Source organism: Panthera leo, chromosome C1 (assembly GCF_018350215.1).
Source record: "Panthera leo isolate Ple1 chromosome C1, P.leo_Ple1_pat1.1, whole genome shotgun sequence".
NCBI lineage: Eukaryota > Metazoa > Chordata > Mammalia > Carnivora > Felidae > Panthera > Panthera leo.
In genome coordinates, this window is record NC_056686.1 from 7,624,877 (window position 1) to 7,637,617 (window position 12,741).

Genomic DNA, 12,741 nt, shown 5'->3' on the forward strand with positions numbered 1-12,741 from the left:
CACACACACACACACACACACACACACACTCACACACACACACACACACACACACACACACACACACACACACACAAGGACAAAAAGAAAAAAAAAGAAAACCAGTGCCCACCTCCCCACCATCAGGTGGGGCTCCCCTTGGAGATCTGTGGGGAGGAGGTTCTGGGAGACAGGCCTCCTCTAGGCTGGGCTTGGCTCTCTCCCTGTGACAGAGTCTCAGGGTCCAACCTGAGCCAGGCTGGTGGCCGGGACTGGAGACACGGGAAGCTTGGGTCGCCTGTGCTGGGTCCCTGTCGCCCTCAGAGCCTGTGGCCTGGTGTGCACCAGCCAGGCGCCCACCCCCCACCCCCAAACTGGGCTTGGTGGCCTCATCCTCTCCAGGAAGTGGGGGTGTTTTGAAAAGGGACCCAAGTCTGGGTGGGTTGCACTGGCAAAGAAGCATCCCAAACAAAATAATAAAAACTGAGGGGGGGGAAAAAAAAAGCCCTATAAAGCCACACGCATAACCAATAGAGAAAAACTCAAATGTTAACTACAAACTTGTATCAACAGTAATAGTCCTTTTTCTTGTTTCTACAAAATTCAAGTTAAAAGTTGGAATCACGCAGCTCCCGTCAGTGCTAGTGTAAAGACAGACAGCCTCAAACTGGTAAGGCCTCTAAAATAAATGCGAAACGAAATCCCACGTGAGCGATTGCACTCGGTCTCCAACCTCAGGGCTGGTCCGAGGCGGGCCTGTGCTCTCGCGGCCCACCTGCCTTTTTTTTTCTTTTTGTTCTATGTAGAATAATAACCTTTACAGGAAAAATACTGTACAACTTTCTCGCATTTTTTTCCCCATTTTGAATATTAAAGCCCCAAACAGTGGTATCCTTCCTGTTCCCACCACGTGGGTGGCTGAGACCCCTGCCGGGCCCAGCACGCCAGCACCTGCCGCTCTTAGGCATGGAAGCGGACACAGCCTCAGCCCTCCGTGGGCAGAGGCTGGGGCCTGGGAGTCCCCGGACGGCCGAGACGCGCCTCTTCCGGGCCCCAGCCCTCGGGAGCAGACACCGGGGCAGGGCCCAGCGGCGGGGCACAGCGCCCCGGCTCTGCCAATTCCGTGAGGTTTCCTCCGCGGTCCCTGCAGTGTCGCCGGCGCTGGCGCCTCTGCCCCTCCCTCCCCCGCCCCCCGGGGCCAGGAGGGAGGGTCTTAGCTGCGTGAACGGGAGGCCCTGCCAGATGCTAGTGGGGCCCGCCTCTGGGGGTGAGGGCTGGGGGTCGCGGTGACCCCCGGCGCCCTTCCCAGTCCTGAGCAATGAGGAATCCCACCGGCGTGGTCGCGGGGCCCGGGGTCCGGCCGCGGGGAGGGGCGCGCGGGGCGGTTGCCCGGGTGTCTGCGCGCCCGCCTCGCCCTCAGGGCCCCCCGCTCCTCGGTCCCACCCCGGACAAGAGCACCTTCTGTTTCCCTGAAGAAGATCCCCGAAGTGCAGCCAGAGGAGGGTCGCTCGCAGCCTGTCCTTCCAGCCGCTGGCCGCGCGCCGCGGGCGGGGCGGGGGCGGCCCCGGAGCACCAGAGGGAGGCCCCCGCCTCTGTCCTGAGACGGACTCGGGGTCCGGAAGCACCGGCGGGGCCGCCCCGAGCCCGGAGCGCCTCCCCACGCCGGCACCGGGTGCGATCGCGTAGCTCTGGCGGGGGCGGGGGGGGGGGGGGGCAGCGTTACAGATAAATAGCATCTCTTACAAAAGGAATCACAATGGCCACCACGGGAGGGGGGCGGGCGAGGCGTCCCCGACGGGCGGGCTAGGGCGACGCTGTGGCGGGCGCCGGGGCCGCCAGCTCTGGGCTCCGCGCCCCCGGCCCCGCCGCCGCCGCCGCCGCCGCCGCCTCGGGCAGCGACTCCTCCGAGTCGGTGCGCAGGTCCTCGTCGTCGTCCTCGTCGTCGTCGTCGTCCTCCTCGTCGTCGTCGTCGTCTTCGTCGTCGTCCTCGTCGTCGTCCGCCTCCTCCTCGGGCAGCTCCAGCTCCTCCTCCTCGTCCTCCTGCGACGACTCCCCAGCCGCCACCGGGCCGGGCGCGGGTGCAGCGGGGCCGTCGCGGGGCCCGGGGCCGTCGGGCGGGCCGGGGTCCCCCGGGTCGCCCGCATCGCCCGGCCCCAGCCCCAGGCCCGCGGAAGCGGCGGCGGCGGCGGCGGCGGCGGCGGCGGGCGGGAGGAAGAGCAGGGGGGCCCCGGGCTCGGTGCCCAGCGACAGCGCGCCGTCCAGGCCGACGGCGGGGCCCGGGGACGCGGCGGGGGGCTCGCCGCGCTCCTGCTTGTCGTGCTTGCGCTTGTGCGAGTCCATCTGCGACATGCCCACGACCGTGTGGCGGCAGCCCGGGTAGGTGCAGTGGAAGTGCGAGCACTTGAGCTTGTACTTGCAGTCGGGCACGGCGCAGTCGGCGCTCGAGCTGAACTGGCAGAAGCCCGCCGCGCTGATCACGTCCTGCTTGCCGTGGTGCTTGCGGTGCGCCGTCACCTTGGTGCTGTCGGTGCAGCGGAAGCGGCAGCGCAGGCAGTGGAAGTGCGTGCTGGAGCCCGAGAAGGGGCAGTCGGCGAAGTGGCAGCTGAGCGAGGCCTTGAAGCGCTTGAAGTCGTCCAGCACGAGGTTGTCCACGCGGTCATGGTGCTGCGCGTGCTTGTACATGTGCGTGCGTCCGCAGAACTTGTAGCCACAGTTCTCCCGCGTGCAGTGGTAGTGCGTGACCTTGAGCGAGAACTGGCAGGTCGGGTCCCTGCAGTCCTCGTAGAGGTCGAAGCGCCGGAAGCCCTCCAGCATCATGCCCTCGTCCAGCATCTTCCGCGAGGAGGCCGTCTTGCGCCGCTTGCCGAACGGCGACATGTCCTCGATGATCCAGAAGCGCTTTTTGGCCCCGGAGGCTGTGGGCATGGAGATGGTGTTCCCTGCGGAGGGGCCGGGGGAGGTCAGCGCGTGCCGGGGAGCCTTTCGCACCCACGCAGGGTCCCCGGCTCCGCGTGGTGGCCGGAGGGCAGCGCTGGGGGTCGGCTTCCCCAGACTTTGGGGGCCTCTCCCCCTCCCCCTCCCCCTCCCCCGAAGAACCAGGGAGCCCCCAGGCTTCCCCTTGCGTCATCCCCTGTCTGCAGGACGACCACACAGGCATCCGCCCCTCGTGCGGCAGAGCAAGCAACCCGGGGGATGTGGTGGCCGCTTCCTGGCCAGTTTGGGTGGGAAGTGAGGACGCATCCTGGCGCTAATTGAAGCTGAAGGGGGAATCTAGGTCGGCAGAGCGTAATTACCCACGTTGGACGGACGCCAGGATGCCATCACGAACCCGCCTCTAATGAGGGACAGGCGGGCTCCTTCTCCCGGCCGGCTAACCAGTTTCCCCGGCTGCCCACCTGTCTGCACAGGGGACCTACCTACTTCCCGCAGGGATGCCCAGCGCCCTGGGGCTGTGTGGAGCCGTAACGCCCTGCCCTGAGGGACACCTTCCCTTTGGTGCCAGAAGATTCTTTAAAGTCTTGTGGGGGTCTTCTGCCCCCAGTAAGCCAGAAGAGGGCAGCTCTTCTGAGGGACCGGGGCTGGAGCAGGGGCTCAGCCAGCAGACGGGTTCCCATCTGTGCCCTCCCAACTGGACCCAACGGCGCCCTGGACTTCGGATGGCTCATGGCCAGGGCTGCCTGGTTGAGAGTGGCCCCGCTGCTGTGGCGTGAGGGGACAGCAGCCCCTGGCACTGCACAGGCAGCTGGGGGAGGGACAACAACCCTGGCATTCCCGGCCTCACACCCTAGGAATGAGAGAGAAACCTTCAGGGGCTGGCCCTACCCAGGGTCAAGGGTGGGTATTCTCCAGGCTTCTCCCATGTGGCTGACCTGCTCAGCCTGCCCCGAACCTGCCTAGAATAATATCCGGCCTCCACGGCACCACTGTGCCGCGTTGTCCATTTAGGGAACAGACCCAGTCACCCCCCACCTTGGCAGGTGAAGAGAAACCAAGGGCAGCAACGGTGTGGGGGTGCGTGGCGCAGGACAAGGGAGGGTGTGGGGCCTGGAGATCCAGGTGAGTGAGAAGTGGCTGCTTTGGGTCTGAGGGCACAGGGCTCAGTGTGGTTATGGCAGTGACAGCCTTCCACAGGCAGAATTCCAGAAGGGAGACCTTCTGCCTCTCTGGCACAGCACTGGCCTGGCACTCAGCAGAACGTGAGGCAAAAATGAGTGAAGGAAGGTGCAGGGCTGCGGTGATGGCCACAGCAGAGGCGAGGGGCTGGCGGGTCCCAGCCCTGCGGGGCATCGGATATGCAGGGGTGGGGGGTGGGGTGGGAACTGGAGGCACCCCTGCCATTGAGCCCTGCCTGGGGCCTGAGCCACAGGGACTCCCTCTTCCTGCTTGGCTCCAGGGCTGGGAGGGGGTCAGGCTGGTGTCAGGGCCCTGCCTGGACCCAATGCTGAGCAGGAGTCCAGAGGAGCTGTCCTCGGGACAGAGACAGGGCTCTCTGGTTCTGGGGGGCGCTGGGCCGTGAGGGACGCAGGTGGCCCTGTCCTCGCCCCAGCAGGTCACAGGAAAAGGTCAGGTCCCGGACCATGGCCTTGAGGGTCAGCGGAGGTGACACACACTGGCAAGAAGGCATGTGCGAGTTACCTGCAGCATCCTGAACTAGGGGGACGTCACTTTTTACTGGAGTTGCGGTGGCTGTGGCGGGCGGGAGGCGGGGCGGGCTGCCGACCGGGTGGCCCAGGCCCCGGGTGGCTCCGAGAGTGGCACTGAGCAGAGAGTATGAGAGACAGGGCGGAGAAAAGAGGCATGGGAGGGAGGGGAGGGGCGCCCGGAGCACGGCCGCTGAGAAGGATGGGGTCAGTGGGGGCTGCGGAGCCACGCGGGCAGCCTCGTCGCCAGCGGCAGCAGGAGGAGGAAGAGGAGGAGGAGGAGGAGCCGGGCAGCCTGGAGAGGGTGGAGAAAAGCAGAAAAAAAAAAAAAAAAAAAAAAGAAAACCAAAACAAAGAAAAAACAAACAAAAAAGAACCAAAATGAGAAACCCAATGGCAGAAGCAAGTATGATATGAAAACACGTGGACAGATGACGAGCAGAGAAGCGCCACGAGAGAAGAGTGGGGAAGGAGGTGGCAGGAGGAGGAGAGAACGGGAGGGGAGGCTGCGCAGGGAGAGGCCGTGGTGGGCTCAGGGAGGGCCTGCGCCAGAGCCCGGCCCTGGTGCGACCCCAGTTTGGGGTCCAGGGACTGAGCTTCGGGACGATGGCAGAAGGGCCGGAAGGAAGGCCGCGTGCCCGGGACCTGGGCCCTGGCAGGTCCCCGGCCCCCCTGCCCTTGAGGACGAGCCCGGCTCCTCTCCTGGAAGCCGAAGCCAAGGGCTGAGTGCGGGCAGGAGGGGGCCTCAGTGACCTGTGTCCCCCAGACCAGCCGGCCCTACCGCACACTAAGGCTGGCTCTGTCCTCCTTTGAGGCCACGTGACCACGAAGCCTAAGATGGACCCTGCGGTGCCTTGGGCCGGAAGCTCCCGGCCCCCGATGTCTCCTCCTGGCCCGCTGCTCGCGCTGTCGCGGCGCCGCCCGGCCGTGTGCTCACCTGCCGCCGTGCTCTCGTTGCCCACGGGGGTGCTGGAGCAGCTCCGGTCCATGGTGGGCGACTCAGAGGACACGGCGCCCGGGCTGCAGCCCGTGTAATCCATGTACTCATCTGTCTCCGTGTCCATCAGGCTCGGGGGGCCCTGAGAGAAGAAGGGGCACCCTGAGGAAGCCGGGCGGGGGCTACGCCGCCCACAGGGGGGCAGGCAGGCCGTCCCTCCGGGCGGGACGCACCGACGCCTGCTGGGCACCCCGGGCGCTCACCTGGGAGGGGGGCACGCGATCGAAGTTCTTGCCCAGCATCCTCCGCATGTGCTTCCGGGCGTGGGACGTCATCTGGTGCTTGAGGAGGAAGGAGAACTGGCAGCCCTCCCGGATGCAGTGGAAGTGGCTGTTCACCTGGTTGTACTTGCAGCCTGCGGACACAGCCCCGCCGGCCGTGAGCTTCCCCCGGCCGGCGCGCACAGCGCCCACCGTGCCTCCTGGGCTCAGGGGAGTGTGGCCAACGGGCAGATGGTGTCTGGGGAGGGGACACGTGCCCCGTGGTGGCATTCCTCTGAGGAGGGCTTGTATCCACCCCACCCCCGGGGGGGGGGGGGGGAAGAGGTCCTAGGCTCTCCGGCTGGCCAGGGCCTGGGCCCACCCTCTCCTCTGGCCTGGCGTGGAGGCAGGTGACAGTGGCGAGGCTGGGCCCCATCCCCTGCCCCTCTCGCTGAGAGGTCCCGGGGTTTCTGGGCGAGAGACCCCAATGACCCGTCCACCAGGTCGGCCCCCTCCCGGCAAGCCACCTGTCTCCACATCTCTGGGGAGCCCGGGTGCCTGCCCCCAGACCTGTGTGGACCTCTGCCCCGCCCCCACCCACCTCGGCTTCGCTCTGGGCTGAGAACAAACAGCGGGCAAGACTGCAACAGTGTCAGCAAAGGGCAGGTGAAGGCCTGCCCGTTGCCATGGCGCCGGGGCTGGCCAGGTGTCTTATATCATCCCCCAGCTTTGTTTGGCCCCAACTACCACCAAAAACACCCGAAGCTGAGTAAATACCGACAACCACGGAATACCCTGACCCCCGTAAACTGAGCCCAAGGACGGCACAGGCCACCGAATGTTGACATCTGTTGCCATGGTTACCAACCCTCTCCCAGGCCACGAATTCTTTTCGAATTAATACTTGAAAGAAAGGTTTGTTTCCTGTCTTTTCTGGCAGTCGCCGAGTCTCTCACCCTGCCCCCGTGGAAGGGCCAGTCCGCGGCAGCCAACGGCCCCACCTCTGCTCCCCCAAGGCCCTGCTGCTATGACCACCTGAGTCACAACAGGCCTGGCCTGCGGCCCAGCTGTCTGTGCCCGGCCTGCCTAGCTGCCACCTGCCTTCCAATTTCCAGTTTTTTCCTGGCAGATTCCTACCCCACATCTGCAGGCCTGTGAACGTGTGGCTCCATCCTGAGGCAGGTGGGTGGGGTCTGCCCCCTGCCCAAAGGCATCCTCAGGGCAAGCTGGGGCCAGGGAGCTACTCGGGAGGCCCCGGTCGGGTCCAGGGCTCCGGGCGGCTTCCCTGACGAGGGCCCAGCTCTCAACAGCAGACTCAGCTCCCTGGCATCTGCCTCGAAGTTCAGGGCCATCTGTGGCCTCCTTCCCAGCCCCATGGCCACCTCCTTCTGGGTCACCCCAGGTCACAGATGCTCTGGGCCGATCCACAGTGTACCTGCTTGTCCTACCAGACCCCCACCGCCAAGCACGGTGCTGGCCAGAGGAGACGCTCAAAACCCTGAGCTGCCACCACCCCCACCACCTCCCGTAACAGCACGGAGCCCTGCACACCGCTCTTCCTCGATAGGTATCTGCTGAATGAGCAAACAAACCAGGGGCCGTTCTGGAAAAGCCCTTGTAGTTAGAGCCATGGAAAGAGATCCCAGAGTGAGGAACATCAGGGGCTCCTATGTTATCCGCACTCCCTCTTGAGAGAATGGAAAACAGCACCAAGTCCAAGGCCTGACTCTGATGACGAGGCCCCAGGCATTTTCCCCGGATGTAGGCGGAGTGCTCTGAGTCACTCACACCCCTATTCCTGGGCTCTCCGTGTTTTGACAGTTTCCCCTGTTTGATGATGCCTGGCCCGTGACATCAGTGGCACTTTTAACACAACACAGAGTCTGACGTGCAGGGACAAGAGGTGGGTACCAGGAGAGGTGGCCGGGGCCACCAGAGCCACAACCTTGCCACCTGCTGCAAGTCTCTCCCCCCAACCGCGGCCCTCAGTACCTAGCCTGCCACACTCCTCGCGCTTGGTAAAGTACTTGAATCCGTTGGCTGCCCGCCGCTCGGCTTTCTCGTGCTTCTTTATGTGCCACGGCAACTTGGTGGTGATGTTGGTCACAAAGTAGCAGCCGGTCCGGAGGCAGTGGTAGTGTCCACGCATCCGGAACTCGCAGTGCTGCGGGGAGGGACGGGAGGGTCAGGGCCAGGCTGACCACTTCTCTGAGCTCCCACCGGGCCCAGGGCTCTGGGCGTGGCAGGCCCTTTTTTCTTCCGTGCTCAAATCAGAAAACACAACTGGGTGTAGGCCTTTCACGTGTTAAAAAGCAGTATGTCCCTTTTGGAATCTGACCAAAACATCCTACCTGGTAATCGTGCCACCCATTTCTAATTCCACACCCAGAGCAGACATCACTAATCTATCCTAGCACTCCTCTCTGGAGGCTTGGCCTTAGGCAGACATCACTAATCTGGCCTAGCACTCTTCTCTGGAATGCCCAGCTCTAGGATCAGACTCCTTCTCGAGGCACTCTGCCAAACAGCCCCTACCAGTCTTGGGGTAGGCCTTTACGGTGAACTTGATCTGCCCTTCCTTTCTGGGGCACGGACAGTTCAATCTCTAGCTGTCCAGTGGGCTATTTTAAAATTCTAGGCCTCTGGGGAAAGGGAGCATAGTTCCAGGATGGTCAGAATGATGCCAAGTGCACGGAGAGTCGGGATGAAATGACAGACGTCACCAACTGAGCACCAATCTGGACCCCTGCCCAGGGGCCTCCAGGGGCCCAGGGGCAAGACAGTGCCCTTTCCAGAGTCTGGACGAGGCCAATTCAAAACGGGCGTGAGAGACGTAATGAATCCCTGCAGGGAGGAGCCAACCCCGGGCCCCGTGCCTCCCTGCCCCCAACCCCGGGCCCCAGGCCCCCGCCCGCACCTGTCCCCGGGGCTGACCTGGTTGGGACAGAGACACTGAAGTGAGTAGTACGCAAACTGGTCTCGCACGTTCACCAGGTTGTTGTTGGGGTTGATGTGGTCCAGGCAGTGGGACTCAGCCTTGCCGGAGGTTTTGCAGACGTACTTGCAGTTCCCGAAGAGACAGTGGAAGTGGAACTTGTTGGCGTACTTGCAGTCCGTGGCGAGGCAAGGATCGCTGGAAGGAAACCACAGCCCAGAAGGTCATTGGCGTTCCCAGAGCCCTCCCCGCCGACATCCTGACATTGGTCGAGTTGGGGTTCTGCTCCCTAATCCCCTGCGGTGTGGCCCAGAGGAACGGCCCCCGGGGCTGCCTTCCTGCTCAACAAGTGGCCTCGGCCAGAGGAGACTACAGATCCCAGCATGCTTTCCTGCCTTCTTTTTGGAGCTCGGCTGGTGCAGAAAGGGTTGCGGTGTGCAGCCTGCCCAGAGCATTGCATGCTGGGACACGTAGTTTCCACGGCCACACCTCAGGATTATAGATAAGGCGGCTGCAATAACCTCTTGGATGTGAAAATGAGAGATGGCGTTGCCAGCCCTGGCGGGGCGCCAGTGAGGGCCTGGCTGGCGTGGCACAGGCACTGCCCTGGGTGTGGCTGACTGACAGGGTGCAGATGGGTGGGCAGCCCTACCCGGAAGCTCTGCTCCCTCGGGGCCCTGGCCAGGGGGAGTGTGCGCCTGGTGTCAGGTCCCGCCGAGGCGCGCAGCTGCTGGGGCCCCCAGGGTCAGCTCGGGGCTCAGGGCTCCCGCCCACTCGGAGAACCTCACCAGCCGGCTGAGTGGTGGGGCTCGGGGGTGGGGGGGTGGGGGGTGCTGGGCTGAGCCCCCATGCCAGCCTGCCCCGTGAGCGGCAGCCCTGCCCCACGGCCTGCCTCCTGGGCTGCAGACAGGTGTGGAGGACGCCATGCCCCGGCCTTCTGCCCTGGCTGGTGCCACAGCTGCCGCCACGGTGGCCCCGGGGTGGGAATCCGGCCGCGCTGGGGAGACTAAGAGCGCTGCCGCTGTGGGGAGGCGGAACGAACAAGAGAAGCTCGGGGAGGGACGGAGAGGAACGCAGGTCCCCTTCCAGGCCAGAGGCCCAGCCCCAGGTGCCCAGAGAGGGGGGACAGCTGCCACTCAGGCGGTACACGTTCACATCCAATTTATTACTTTTATTGAGAACAGGAAGCCGCACACATAACGATACAGAGTCACCGTTCTCGCCGCAAGGCGCCACCACCATCCAGCGAGGAAGGTCCCTTCCACCCCTGAGAGCTCAGACCACTGTGCGGACGGGTGTGGGCCTGGAGTGGGGGCCTAGCCCCCTCGCCCCCCACCCATGACTTCGCTTGCTCTGCAGAGACTTAGCCATGGGTGCAAGGCCCAGAGTGAGATGCAGCCTGCCTTGCCGGGCGAGGCCCAGCACTCCCGGCCCACCTAAGCTGGTCCTCACAGCGCCAACACTGCCCCCTCTGGAACAGCGGCCCCTACCACCACCACCTTCTCCCACCCCGGCTGCCTGCTTGGGGAGCAGGCAGTGAGGCCAGAGCAGCAGCTTCTTTGGCTAGAAGGACAGCGTCCGATGACCGTGTCCCAGAGAGGCTGGGGACAGCCCGGGCTCACTGCAGGGTTAGGAGCAGCACCTCCTCGGCTGCCCTCGCTAGCACCTACTCCCGAGACACGCGGGGGACACGGGACTCCCGGCTCATCGAGGGACTCACTTCTCCTGGAACTGGAGGAATCCGGGTTTGACCTGGGGCTTGGCGTTTTCTAGAGAAGTCGTTGCCAAGGGCGAAGTGGGCAGGTGAGGCACTGACGCTGGAATCTGAGGCATCTGGGGTATGGTGGAAGCCAGCTGCTTCCAGGCGAGCAGCGTGGGGGTGGAGGGCACGGCAGCCGGGCTGGGAGTGGGACCCTCCAGAGAGGCTGTGGTGACAGGAGGCGCTGGAGGGGACGAGGGGGCCAAGGCAGGTTTGGTCTCCGCAGCCGAGGTGGGGAAGGGAGCCTCTGCGTTTCCCTTCACTGCTCCTCCCTCCGTCCGGAAGTGGAAGCTGCAACAGGCAGAAACAGCGGCTCAGTGGGGAGGAAGAGGGCCCTGCGCAGGGAGCCTTTCCCTGGATGTTACCCCATCACGAGCCTAGGGGCCCAGTGTCCCTACATAGTCCCCAGCAGCAGGTGTGATGCCACCAGGAGGGAAGGACTGAGAACTGCTGTGTCCTCTGGTTCTGAACTTGGGCTCCTGGCTCAGCCCTAGCTATGCCTTCCTGTGATCTTCCTGCTGTGTCTGTCCCTAGCTCCTTCCTACACGGAGCAGGGGACAGGGACAGCAGGGGGCATGAATCTGTGCTTCCAGAATCTGCTCTGAGAATTAAAGGTGGGTCTCGCTCGGCCCTCAAAGATGGCTCTTCTGCAGACTAACGGCTGCCTGAGCAGTGAGCGGAGCCTGAGCTGGGGCCCAGCAGTAGCCAAGGTCTGTGTTAAATGTCTGCGAGTTCTGGGTTCAATTACAAGAGGCGGCTGGCCTGCTGCTTTTCAGCTCAGTGGGTTTACAAATTAATTTCATTATTTTTAGGTCAAAGAAAATCTACAAACGCAATACCGTGGCTTGGAAAAGGCCTTCACCTAAGGTCTCTGCCTGGGTCAGAGTGGGGTCTCTCCAGCTGGCTCTGTAGGGAACATCTGTGGTAGAGCTGCTGGCCACACTGGTGGGGGAGGGGCGCGGGGGGTGGGCAGAAACAGCTGCTCAGGGTCTCCAGGTGGAGCCTGGACAGGCTCAGAGGACCCCGCCAGGCGGCTGAGCAGGTGGAAGGATGGGGAAGCCTGCCTTTTTCAGGCAGTACCTTCTAAGAAACTAGCTCAGCTTCTGAGTTTCGGTGCGAGCAGCACACGGCGCCTGCCTGGAAGGCAGCTAGAGACCCAGGCAGCCCCCAACCCCACGCAGCCTGGGGCCAGGCTGGAATGAAAGGGGCTGGGTTTCCATGCGCCCTGGGGACCCCCACTCACTTGGCATGCTTGATGGCCCCGTCCAGGGTGCTGAAAAGCGCGCCGCACTCCTCCACCACGCAGTGGAAGTGTGCCTTGTGAAGGAAGTCACACTGGGCGTCACAGAAGTCCTTGGTGCCAAACCTGGCCAGAGGAAGCAGCGGTCAGAGGAGACCCCGGGGCACTGGCCACCATGACGGGTGGGCGTGGCCCTTCCTGCTCCTTTGCTCTGCCAGGGAGCCCCTCACCTTCGAAGGTACACCTTCCAGGGCTCGGACAGCTTCTCCTGAACCAACGCCTTCACGGCCTTGCCCAGGAAGGGCGAGGACTCCACGGCGGGGCTGCCCTCCGCTTCTGTCTTGATGTTCAACAGGCTGCCAAGGTTGGGGTTGCCCTGAGACATCTGCAAAGAGAACAGGGCCGGTGCTTGGGACTGGCTGGCCGCCGTGGGAGCAGCAGCGGCTCTGGGCCGCCTGGGCCTCTTGCAACGCACTAGAGCAGTGGAGAGGAGAGGGCGCCTGGCCCTGCACAGCTCTGGCCACAGCCGAGTCTGCTCTGAATGGTGCTGCCCGAGGCAACGTGGGGATGCCACGGCTCCTCCACACAAACCCCGTGGTGCTAAGATCCATCACTCAAGCTAAGGCCGGGACTCTGGGCACACACCAGACCAGCTTTCCCCAGACTTTGTGGCTCCCTGGTTATTTTCCTGCCAGGTTTTCAAAAGAAGTGCAGGAGGGGGGGGGGGTAACCCCTATGAATTCCTTGAGAACAAGAGAAGGCACACAAAAGAGGAGCAGAGAGGGAGGGAGGGAGGCTCAGGGGGTGAGATCAAGATGGCTCAGGGCTACTGGGCCAGGAGGGGGAGTGGCGAGGGGGAGCCTGTGTGAAAGCTTGACCCACATGGGGTGTGGGGCCCCGACACGAAGGAACGAGGGGGTACAGGGGCCAGTGACACCCTCCCCCACCGCCAAGAAGGGAAAAGTAGAGCAGGAGAGCAAGGAGGGAGAGA

At 63.8% G+C, this 12,741-nt stretch overlaps 1 protein-coding gene and 1 long non-coding RNA gene across 2 annotated transcripts in view; one reads left to right on the forward strand and one right to left on the reverse strand.

The window, feature by feature from the left end:
• Window positions 1-1,714: 1,714 nt before the first annotated feature.
• Window positions 1,715-12,741, reverse strand: part of CASZ1 (castor zinc finger 1) — a 53,043-nt gene continuing 42,016 nt past the window's right edge. Inside the window, exons 12-19 of the mRNA XM_042951124.1 lie at window positions 11,981-12,135; window positions 11,754-11,876; window positions 10,472-10,801; window positions 8,751-8,949; window positions 7,809-7,980; window positions 5,820-5,971; window positions 5,557-5,698; window positions 1,715-2,918 (exon numbers count right to left, since the gene is read on the reverse strand). Of these exons, the coding sequence (XP_042807058.1) occupies window positions 1,783-2,918; window positions 5,557-5,698; window positions 5,820-5,971; window positions 7,809-7,980; window positions 8,751-8,949; window positions 10,472-10,801; window positions 11,754-11,876; window positions 11,981-12,135 (2,409 nt within the window). The 3' untranslated portion in view covers window positions 1,715-1,782. The remainder of the gene's footprint in view (window positions 2,919-5,556; window positions 5,699-5,819; window positions 5,972-7,808; window positions 7,981-8,750; window positions 8,950-10,471; window positions 10,802-11,753; window positions 11,877-11,980; window positions 12,136-12,741) is intronic.
• Window positions 6,599-11,741, forward strand: LOC122227015. The gene is made up of 6 exons (XR_006205852.1): window positions 6,599-6,998; window positions 7,638-7,719; window positions 8,811-8,974; window positions 9,936-10,554; window positions 11,104-11,220; window positions 11,323-11,741. It is a non-coding gene; the product is annotated as an uncharacterized LOC122227015 (long non-coding RNA).